Source organism: Eretmochelys imbricata, chromosome 5, assembly GCF_965152235.1.
Source record: "Eretmochelys imbricata isolate rEreImb1 chromosome 5, rEreImb1.hap1, whole genome shotgun sequence".
NCBI classification, from domain to species: Eukaryota; Metazoa; Chordata; order Testudines; family Cheloniidae; genus Eretmochelys; species Eretmochelys imbricata.
The window spans coordinates 68,632,238-68,644,472 of record NC_135576.1 but is presented as its reverse complement, the minus strand read 5'-3'; the positions used below and the strand labels follow the sequence as shown (position 1 = coordinate 68,644,472).

Here is a 12,235-nt window from a genome sequence, read left to right as displayed (position 1 = left end):
GGAGACACTAGGCAAGGTCAGTTCAAGACATTTCAGTATAAATGTTTCTATCTCTCTATTGAATACATGTATGTATGTATGTATGTATGTAGAAACACTAACTTAAAAACATATTTATACACTAAGTGAAACCCTCCTCTCTCTCCTTAGTGGTACTTAAAACCTATAGGAGAAAATAAATTTGCTTCTAACTTCTTCCACATAGTTACTGTGAAGTAACTTGATCATTGATCCAAAGGGTATGTCAACACTGCAGTTGCAGTTGAAAACTTGCAGCTAGCCTGTGCCAGCTGACTTTGGTGTGTGGGGCTCAGGCTCAGGGGCTGTTTAATTGCAGTCTTTCTCCACATTAGGCAGATGGGTCCAGGATATGGTTTGACAGGGTTACATTGTAGAATTTTCAAAGATTCCAAATAATTTTCTCCTTCTTCCAGTATCCTCAAATCTGCAAAAGAGGCAAAATATGTAAAAGCCTATAGATTGTCCTTTGTGAATTGGCATGATAGAGTTCCTGAGACAGAGAGGTTCTCTGACCAGTACTTGGTCTTGTTTTTGGTATCCGGGAGATCCGGGGAAGACAGCACTGTGTTGGACTTAAAACACTTGAACAAATTCATAAGGAGAAACAGATTCAAAATAGACACCTTGAAGTCAATAAGGTGGTCTTCCAGGGAGATTACCTTATGGCCTTTGATTTGAAGGAGGCCTATCGTCGTGTGCAAATTCACCAGCACACAGGAATATTCTATGATTTATTCATAGGACCAATCTTTTCAATACTGCCTTTTGGACTGCCATCCATTTTCAAAGCACTGCCTTTTGGATTGCCACCCATGCCTCAAATGTTTGCAAACGTTCTTGTTGTTCTGTTGGCTCCTCTCAGGCAGAGCATGTCCAACGGGGGGTCGACACAAGAAACTCAGACCACAGTGCAACATCATGAATTTATAGTAAATTTTGATAAACCATCTGCGGCCATCTCAGTGCCTGCTTCACTGTGAAGTGTTGATAGACAGAGAGGACCTCAAAATCTTTTCATCAGCTAGGAGATCAGATTGGCGATTACCCCTGTGAAATGCCTGAGGATGTTGGTAGGCACCCTAATGAATATTCTAAGGATGATTGTGTCCTGCATAGGGACAGTGCTTTGGGCAAAAATGTGTCAGAGGACTCTCCAGGGATTCTTCTATCCTTCCACTGCTATCTTCTGATACTTTCCATTTCAGAAGGTGAACAGTACAGTACTTGTTTGAATTCACTGGTTTGCTGGATGTGTCCAGAGAGATTCCAGGGAGGGCTGGTCATGGTGGAGCCAGAGAGGTCTGTCATAACTGACATGACTTTGAAAGGCTGGGGATCGTTTCCTGAAAGTCAGTGATTCAGAGGATTTGGTTCTTCTCAGAATGAAAGAAAAGCACACATTGTCTCAAAGTGAGGACAATAAAGTATGCTCTTCAACAAATGGCTGAAGCATTGCTGAATGGTCACATCCTGGTAATGATGGACAGCACACCAACCGTGGCCAGCGTAAACTATCGGGGGTGGGTACAGGGTCAAAGGATCTACAGAAGGAAATGGCATCATTGATGCAGTGGACAGAAGGCTCATCTACCATCTGTCAGGGTCTCGCACATAAAGGGTGCCAGCAATATGAAAGCCAATTGGCTGAGCAGAAGGAGAAGAATCAGTTTGGCAGAATGGAGTCTTCACAATTAATCCTTCTGGTTGATCCCCAAAACTTTCAGCACTCTGATTCTGGATATTTTTCTGTGTAAGGCAAACTGGAAGGGTCACCAATACTTTTCAAGTGAGAGAGAGCCAGGAGCCTTAGGCACATATGCCCTGCCATTCAAATGGCGAAAGGGCTTACTTTATGCTTTTCCCCGCAATGCCCATCATTGCCAAGGAAAGGATTCCTACAAGTCAGGAAGGAGGAACAGAAGTGATTTTAATGGCTCTCCATTAGCCTGGGAAGTCTTGGTTTCCTGACCTCATGAACGTAGAATTGTACGGTTAGAAGGGACCACAAGGGTCATGTAGTCTAACCCCCTGCCAAGGTGCATGATTTGTTGTTGTGTCTTAACCATTCAAGACAGGTGGCTATCCAGCCTCCGATTTCAAAACTCCAGTGAAGGAGCTTCTGTAACTTCCCGAGGCAGTCTGCGCTATTGTCCTACTGTTTTTACAGTTAGGAAGTTTTCCCTGAGATTTAATTTAAATATGCTATGCTGTAGTTTGAACACATTGCGTCTTGTCCTGCCCTTTGGGGTAAGAGAGAAAAAACTTTACTCCATCTTTTTTATGGCAACCTTTCAAGTATTTGAAGACAGCTATCATGTCCCCCCTTTAATCCACTCTTTTCCAAACTAAACATACCCAGTTCCCTTTAGCCTCTGCTCATATGACTTACATTCCATTTCTTTGATCATCTTTGTCGTCACTTCTGGATCCTTTCCAGTTTCTTTGCATCCTTTCTATACATTGGTGACCAAAATTGGACACGCTACTCCAAATGAGGCATAACCAGTGCCAAGTAGAGCAGTACGATCACATCTTATGACTTGTATGCTATGCCTCTGTTAATGCAATGTTAAATTGCATTTGGTTGCTTTTTTTTTTTTAAATTTTTTTTGCAATAGCATCACATTGTTGATTCATGTTTGAGGTCATGACCTACCACAACTCCCAGATCCTTCCCAGCAGTGCTTCCTAGCCGGTTACCCTGCATTCAGTATTTGTGCATTTTGGTTTTTCTTCCTTAGGTGTAGCACCTCACATTTCTTTGTTGAATTTCATTTTGTTGGCTATAGCCCAGTTCTCCTCCAATTTATCAAGATCCCTCTGAGTTGTAGCTCTATCCTCCAAAGGATTGGCAACCCCCACTGGCTTTGTCATCTGCAAATTTGATCAGTATGCTCTCTATACCTACATCCAGGCCATTAATAATGGTGCCTCCACTGACGTGTTGTTCCTGAATCCAAGGCTGGATTTATCATCTGGCGGTCCAGTTTTTCCCCAGGATCCAAAAAGATTATATATAGCAGGCTGGCATTTGCAAGCAAGTTTCTAAAATGAAAGGGTTGCACGGCTTGTTGCATTGAAACTCTGTTGGCATCTAGGAGAAAATCAATAAATGGGGCTTATTTTAGGATGCGGTCTAACTTGAAAGCTTTGTTCACAGGGAGATTTGTTCAGCATCATGTAGCCAAAGTGTCTCATGTTCGGGAATTTTTACAGGATATTTTTGTTCTCAGGTTACAAGCTAATCACTTGAAAGTATGTTTCTGCACTGTCAACAATTTTGAGTGTAGCCAGAAAATCTTCCATTTCCTGCCATTAGGACATATGTTGCTTCATTAGAACAATTGAGATACTGTGTCGCCCTACAGCTCATAGAACTCTGTCTTGGGATTTGAACGCAGGCACCTTTTGAAGCTTTGAAATCAGTTTTATTGTAATATTTGACTATCAAAATGACCTTTGTGATCTCTATCACCTCAGCACCCAGGGTATCTGAGCTGGAAGCATTAACAGCTAATCTGTCTTGCTGCATTTTCCACAAAGATAAGGTGGTTTTGAGAATGGATCCCAGCTTTTATTCCAAAAGTAAAGTTGCTTTTCCCCTCGCGCCCCTCCCCCCCCCCCCCCCCCAATCAAACTCAGGAGATCTCATTGCCTTCATTTTTGTCCAAGTCCTTTTCATCCAAAGGAGAATCTATGGCATTTGCCGATTGTAAGGTAAGCCTTAAAGCTTTATATTAAAAGAACTGAGAGCATAAGGAAAAGAGGTGCAAAGGCATCTAAACCATCTGTCTTATGGTGGATATGCTGGTTCATTGCTGAGGCATATAGAGCAAAAGGAGTCAATCCTCCAAATAGGCACAAGAGCTCACTCAGTACAAGTAGTGGCAGCATCATGGGCTGAGAAAGTATGAGAACTCTTGTAATGAAATCTGTAAAGCTGCGACTTGGTCATCCTTGCATAGTTTACCAAGTTTTACAAGTAATTTTACTTGGTTTTCAGCTAATGCAGCCTTTGGCAGGCAGGCCCTGCTCAGTGTGGTGTGACTGCTTAGGGTAAGGGAGTACTTTATCTCAATGATGTTATTTTGTTCCCTGATAAGATCTCACACTGAGGATCTGTGGTCCTAGCGCTGAAAGAGATTGGGAGAATTTGTGGTTGCGCACCTGAAAAAATTCCCTTATTTGACAGGATAGGACCATAGATCCAGCCCTCCCTGAAAAAGGTAACTAATGGTTAAAGTTATCTGCAGTAATAAAAATCTCTTATTCATAGTGTTCTCTTTTTAAGGTTTTTTTTTTTAATTTTCTTTTTTTTTTGCAAGGTGCTGATGAGGGTCAAGAGATTAGTGTTTTGTTTTGTGGTGCATTGTTGTGAATCTATGACTAGTATAGATACCTACGGTGCAAAGATGTGAAATAGTTAAGTGTATTAGAAGAATACTCAAAGGCCAGCAAAGCTTTCTTCCTAGCTACAGTCTGATCCTTTGCTTATTACTATGCATGAAAATCCTTGCCTTTTGATCCAGTTAAGAAGTTTCTATTTTGAAATACGTTTTAAGGGGGAAAAAAACCTTCTTGTCAATATCTCAGAGAAATATCAGTGTTCTTCAGATTTTTGGTTAAATGTATTTGGTTAAAAGCACTTGAACTGCTATATAAATGTTTAATGTTTAATTTTTATGACAGTTCTCTGTAAATATCCTAGTACTAAATACACATCTTTACTTTGTGTATTGGCCTTTAGGTGGCAGTATTGACTTTGTAGATGGCAGTAACAGGCCTTTGTGTCCTTGGTATAACAATAATGAAATGCCAGTATGCAGGCTGTTTTTAAATACAGTACTGGTACTGTATGTTGCAGTATCCTTTTTTCCTGTCATATACAAGTCACTGGATGACTATCTGTTTGTTGGTTTTTCTTTTAAAAGCCATTTCAAAATATGTTGACAGCGAGCACATAACAGGCAATTTAGCCTACATATTTAAATCTTACAATACAGATATGCATATTTTAGTTGCAACTTTTTTAAAAGCTTTGCTTTTTAAGTATAGGTCATTGCTTTGTTTCCAAAAATGTTAGCAAAGAATGGGGGGCAACTGACATGAGTTGTGGTGTTTGAGGAGTATATTAAACCCTTTCTTTTAGAAAGTAAAGTTAGTTAATCGTGTAGGACAGCAAACATATCCAGGGCAAGGAATATATGGAGTAGAAAATAAATGTGCTGAGGCTAAACATCATGCATCCTTAGGGAAATGTTGGAGAGAAACAACTATTGTTCCTCGATTAGACTTTTGCCCTGTCTTAAGGTCGTATGTCTGTATTGTGAGTTGTGAAAGGTGAGAGGTTGGTGGTTGCTCATAGAGCACAAAGACCCCATCTTCTCAGGATGTGGTGTATTTGGGAATTCAACCTAAAGAGGATGGAAGTCTCCATCTAAGTACTGACATGCTGTCAATAATCAACAGCTAGCGTAAGGTGGTACCTCCGGAAATTGGAGGAAATTCTGACTCGAACTGTATTGTTCATGTTCAAAATAAAATTAATTTTATTTTACTTATTTCTGTGTGCATGCACATTTCTCTCTGATACTGTGTATTTTTTATGTATCATATTACGTGCCCTGTATAATACAAAATAAAAATACTAAAGCTCTTTGAAAATGTATCTGAAGAGCTATGTTTAGTTATTTTCAAGTCTAATATATTTTATTACTTCTGAGTATGACTTAAACAAATCCTATTTAACTCCTTGCTGTCAGGTAAGTCAATAGCTCCTTATCAGTTAGCACTGTTGCATCTCAGGTGCCTCCTCCTCTAATGTTATATTAACATTTTTTTCTTATTGCATAGTTTGTTCAAAAGGCATTTTGGTATGTGCAGGAGGAAGATACCGCTTAGAGTGGAGCAAATCTTTTTATGTACATAGTCACTGTTTGTTTTTCACCATCTTTAATAAATTAACTTAGTACTTAGGCCCATTATTACTTTTCAGAATTCTAATAACTTTATCAAGCAAACAGTACTTAAATAAAGTTAAATATATATTCAGCTTTAAAATAAATTTAGTGCTTTTGAAACATGCCAGATTGACAGCATTGGAAACTGAAGTCCTCTTTTTGTCCACTGAACAGGTACAACGTGAGCAGCAGCAGTGCAAGCTTCTCCACACTGCCCCACCCTGTGCTGCAAACCCTGACCTAGAGGATTCCTCTAGGATGGGTAAGAGAGTAGTTCAGTCTCCATGCTTGTTCAATCGTTACTGTGGCTGCCAACGAGAGTCCCCATTTGTGATAGTTGATAGCATCAAGAACTGGACTGAAACCACCAGCTCATTTTACATTAACCACCGAACATCTGTCCATGGTAATAACTTCAGTTACAGCAGACCTGGACCATTGATAGAAAAGTGAAAGGCTCCATGTCCCTTTGCCAATCCTCCAAGTCTAATCAAATATATAAACATTAATTATGATCACTACTTTGTTATACTGTACAAAAAAGTGTACAAATTATAATTATTTTGTAAAGTTAATGTCGTACAATTTTTAAATGGCTACCTCCTTAAGATTAAGGGCCATAATTTAAAAAAAAACAAAACAAAACTTCAGTTACATAATTGTACTACTCTGTACACTGCAGACACTGCCTTTAAGTTAGCGATTTTTTTAAAATGGTTTATATGACTTTGTCATTATACTATGTTACATACAGTATTTTTAGGCACTAAGCAATTTAAATTGTAATATGTATCAGCTTGTGCATTGTATATCTATTCTTTTTACTACATGAATTATGTTTTCAGTGCTCTGTTAGGTAATAAATGGGAGATAAATTGAATAACAAATTTTTATAATTTTCCAATTGCTAATTTTAAGTTATCAGACACATTTTTGTATAAATTTATAATTTGGACATTTGATATTTATTAATAAAACATAAATGTAAATAGGTTATTGAATATCATTTGTGATATTTATTCAGGTGTTAACTTGTTATAACATTCCTGCTATAAATATTTCAGATATACGTGAAAAACTTGGTGGATACACAGGAGCTGTGCAAATTGCAAATGAATATAACAGAAAAGATTACATTCAGTAGAGCTGGTTTTATGGTTTAGATAAGATGGAAATTAAAAAGTGATGGATACAAAGCACTGGTAAAAGCTGTGTCTATGATTCTGGTCAAAGCGTAAATGTGGTATGATCCTGACTATTCTTCCATAAACAACATATTAATATATTTTGCATACAGTTGTATGGATTCAATGCTTTTATTAATTATTGTTGACAGGAGACTTGCCAGTCATTAAAATGCAGGCACATTAGCACTACGTAAACTTGTACATTGAATTTACAGTGTATATTAATGGATTCTAGTTTTAAAATTCTTTAAATCTTACTATATCAATCATAGCGTAATGAGTGGAGTTCAAATGGAAAATACGAAATTTAAAGCTGAATGAGAGCTAAATCCCGCTTTGACCTGAGTAATCTAATGGAGTCCTATATTGTAATTTAAATTAATACTGCAGGTAATGGGACTAATCAAGTGCGTAAGGTGGAAGAGGTTTGTCCCTGTTTTTATAGAACATACGTTTTATTTTTATTAAATATCCTATTGATCTTTATTGTAATTAGTAGTTATTTAAAAATAAAATCCTAAAATTTCATTATTGCTGTGGTTTTTTGGTAATTTGAACTGTTGGCTTTTATGGATCAAGGAGAAATCTTAGCAAAATTAAACCAATAGAAAGGTTGCGTTAAGCAAATCTGCTCCAAACCAGGATATCGCTATAGTTCAGAAAAATTATTTTACAGAAGCTAAATATTTTACTGAAGGATATTTATAAAGTGCAAGGTATTTATCCTGAAGAGCCACAATCACCTTTTTTGTGAGATTTATTATGCTTCAAATTTTTTACCAAAATGAGCAGAAAGAATTTATTAGAAAAAACTCCAAACTGTCTGAGCAGGATAATTCAATGTTGTTTATCAGGTTCGTGTATTATGTAGTGGACATCATAAATCTTTGGTTAATCTGAAGTATATGTACCTGATATTTATATTTAAAAACAATCAAAAAATCTGCCCTGAGCTGGATATGGAGCCCCTTTGATTGCTTGAACATATGCATTATATTATAACCCAGGTCAGTGATGATCAAGCCATTACATTTTATACTTCTATAAAATGAGAATTCTGTAGTGTTAGAGTGACCGAAAAGGGGTTTCCGCAGGTACATATGGTTAGGTGAGAAGAAACAGAATGTTTTAGCATTTCTGAAGTACTTGATATCTTTAAAGCACTGTACAAATAGTAAACCTCTGAATAAACCCGTGTGACCTAGCTAAGTGTTATCTCCATTTTATGGATGAGGGGGAAATGAAACATAGAGGTTGAGACCTGTCAGAAGCCACACAGTGAATCAGTGGCAGAGCTGGGGCTAGAAATCGTGATTTCATTCTATCCTGGCCTGTGTCCAGTCCATTGGAGCATTTACCTACCTGTAAAAAGCTAGGAGCAAATTTTTTCTAACTCGGGAGCCCAAAGTTAGGCACCTACATAAAAATGACCTGGCAATTCAGAGTTGGTCAGCACCCAGAGTTTCCACTACAATAATTTAAACAAACAAACAAAAAAATTCCACCCACCACTGTGGGACAAGAATGATTCTGAAAATCAATCCATTTTTACTTTAGTGTCTCTCGACTTCCAAGCGTGAAAAACTTGATGCTAGCTCCTTATGTCACAACTAAATTAAATAAAGAACTATTCAGATATTTCCTTTTAGTGTAACAACATCTTTTAGTTGAAGAGAGCACTGAAAAACTCTAATTATATGCGATTCTCCATTTACATAGTCATAATCTTGACCTCTTTTGTGTTGCTAAAATTTCTCAGCCACTCACTTAAAAGTGAGCAATGAATCAAAACAGTTGTTACTTCCTGTGAGCTGTAGTGCCTTCTGTTGAAAAGAGATCACAGTTATGATGCTATGAAGTGAGTCCTCATAACTGTTGGTATCATTTCTTTAAAATGGTAGCGATTTGCATCCATCAAAGATAATATAAAATAGACTTTTTATATCAACAGAACACAGACAAGATTATGCAAAAATAAAATGCCAAACAAGCCTTCCTATTTAAATCAAGCAGCTCTAACAAATACCAGTAAACATCCTTTTAGCTTTGTGAAGCTAGGTTAAATGATCATATGTTCGTCCTTGTTCTCAGTTTTAAGCAGGACTTCAGCGATTTCTGTTCCCTCAAAGGAGATATTGATTATCACCATAAGTAGTTCAAAGTTTGGGAGTATAACAGTGCTACCTCATGTTCCATAGTCTATCAAATGCCTTTTTTAGTGCAAGAAACTTCTACAAATTCTCTTCATCCATGCCAGTATAGTGCACCTATCACCGTAATAGCTAAGCACCATGTGTAATCATGACCTTTTGATTTTATGTTTTGAGCTGATTTTAGCACAGTTACTACTGCATGGTTGGACACAGGTAACATTGTTGGCATATGCACAATAGAGGCCACAGACTGAATGGGCATGGAGACTGAACTATTCTATCAGTGTTTAGAGGTAGTTACTCCTAAATCAAGGTTAAGCCTTTTTGCTTTTTTTCCTCCATTGTTATGAACAACAGAACCATCTGTCACCCATGTTTACAATCTTGGGTTCCTATTTCATGCTTCACTTTCCTTCTTGCCAGGCTTCCTGGTTGTCACCATGTTTTGCCACGTCAGCAACGTAAAATCTTTCCTGTGCTGTACAGATCAAAACCACAGTCAAACCCTGCTTTAATTACTGTAACCTCTACTTTGGCCTTTCTCCCCACATTAGTCCTGTTTAGTTTGCCCAAAAATACAGCTGCTAAAATTATCTTCTGTTAATCAGGTCTTGTTGCTTCATTCTTCAAATCCCTTTACAGACTTACCTTTACTTGTCATTTCAAAGTTCTTGTCCTTGTCTGCAAAGCTATGCACAACTTCATTCTGGCTTCCATGTCAGATTCCATTTCTTACCATGCCATTGCTCAATGATTCTATCTTTGCCTCCTTTGCTGATTTCTTCCACTCCTGTCTTTTGCCTTCGTCCATGGTACCCCCATGCCAGCATCAACATGCCAGGTGCATTACCCTTTTTGCTGTTTTCACATACCTCCTACAGACTCTTTTGGTGTGAAGTCTTTGAATACTAATCTGTGTCAGTCTGATGTCCTCTCCACTCCAATATTGTAGAAGAGGGATACTCACGCTTCATATATAAAAATTATTATCTTCTGGGTTTCATATTGAGATTTGTTTTGATTGTTTACCTTTATAAACTCTTGAGGTGTAGAGATTCTGTACTTATCTTGTGCAGCATTAGAACATGATAATGCATGCCAAATAATAAGACCCGTTAGTAGGGGATTGGGGGAAAGATTGCATTGCCACTGTCCCGTGCTCCACTTATTTTGTAGATAAATCAGGAGACCAACTCTGTTTAATAGAAGAAATACTTGTTTACTGTGCAGAACTGGTTAAATATCTGTCCCTAGACGACTTAAATGTTTGTTTGAAAAGAGTGAACTACTGTTGCAGTAAAATGCAATGAAAATGATCAAAGGGGAAACAAAAGTTGCTTTTTAATTTACTCATTTGTTTCTTGGTCTTGTGTGAACTTTACTTGTGTTCTATGTGCCTAACCAAAAAAAAAAAAAAGTATGTTAACAATTTACGAGCTGTACAGAAATCCAGATGAAAAGAGCAATTAAGACATTGGAAGGGTCAGTGAAAACTTGCTGCTGTTAATATTTTTGTGAAGCTCCAAAATATTTAGTTTGATGTGACAACTAATTATTTTATTACTATAGTACTGGTATTGGAGGGCTAATAGCAGTAGAAGTAACAATAACCAAATTTATGGTACTTTTTTAGCCTTTAAATGATTGGTTGAGAATAAAACAAAAAGGCTATTGTCAAATTATTTTTAAATTAATTTGAATTCATGACTGACAAAGGTGAAACACAAAATATTAATAGTTTCCAGGTTATACAATTCATTATGCTTTTTTCTTCTTCTGGCCTGGATTCAGATGTTGGTCAGACTGGTTAAATTTAATGGTCAGTCTTGTCCCTCAGTAGATGTTTAGTCAGCATAAAATATACAAACTTTGGTATATTTGACTTTACATCTCTAAAATAGTATGGAATAGTTGATCCAGACTGAAGAGCATTAGAGTTTGTAACTTTTTAGCTACTATGATGATTGATCTATAGTGCAATCACTGATAGGTACAAGGATATAGACAGCTCAGCACTGAGAAGGTTGTGGAGAAGACAATACTACAGCAGCAGCAATTTTGATTGTCTCATCCAGACCTCCTCTTGCAGCTTCCAGGGAGTATAAACTGCAGTGGTAACTCTCACTCTTTTTAAAATGATTCTTACCAGTGCTAAGGGCGGTGTAGTCATAACTCCACTATCACCGCTTCCTGCTCCGTTTGTAAATGCGGGTGCCAGTGTCTTTTTCACGGAACAGTAGGATTGCTTCTAGGCCACTCTGCATTGATATTGCTTGTGCCTCTTTCTTCCCACAGCCTTCCTTTTATATCCGTGTAGGGCTAGCCAACGTATAAACCTCTTAAGACAGGTCTTTTTGCACTACCGAAGTCTGCTGTGTTCAAAACTCCTTTTATACAGTTATAAGTTGTTTCAGTGGTGCACAAGGCTCACCACTGCTTCAGCAGGTTGTTCTGCTCCATTGTAGTGCGAGTATAAATCAAAAGTGCTGGTGTCTTTTAGTTGCATTGTTGCAATTAGTTTATCTATCACAGTCCAACAATACTGAAAAAGAAATAGGTCCATGTCTGAAGGAAAACTTATTTTTGGTGAATAAACCAAACGTTTTTCAGAATTTCAGCTGTGAAGAGCTTGCTACTGCAGAACATTAAAGGTTAAAATCAACCCCCCTCTCCAAATTCTCCCCAGGCAATCCCTTCTCCACTTCTGCTTGGTGGATGGGATGTGAAGAATCTCAGATGCACACATGACCCATACTAATGTCACTCTTGGAGGGTAAAACCGTTTTGGATTGTTAAGAAAGTTCACATGATCAAGTTTGTACAATATGTGTATATTGGGTCTCCTTTCTCTTGTCTCTCTCTAGTGAAAGCTTTTGGCAGAATTTTGTTCCGGATTACATAAAGGGATGCTGGT

At 37.7% G+C, this 12,235-nt stretch overlaps 1 protein-coding gene across 12 annotated transcripts in view; it reads left to right on the top strand.

Annotated features, from left to right (window-relative positions):
- The window catches only part of FBXL17 (F-box and leucine rich repeat protein 17), a 490,032-nt gene that overhangs the window by 31,549 nt on the left and 446,248 nt on the right, over window positions 1–12,235 (top strand). Inside the window, exon 5 of one of the 12 annotated variants that reach the window (XM_077817287.1) lies at window positions 6,156–6,387. The exons of 10 other annotated variants lie outside the window; for them this stretch is intronic. In XM_077817287.1, the coding sequence (XP_077673413.1) occupies window positions 6,156–6,387 (232 nt within the window). Of the gene's footprint in view, window positions 1–6,155; window positions 7,697–12,235 lie in introns of those variants that run through there. One more of the 12 variants, XM_077817288.1, reaches the window with a different exon arrangement.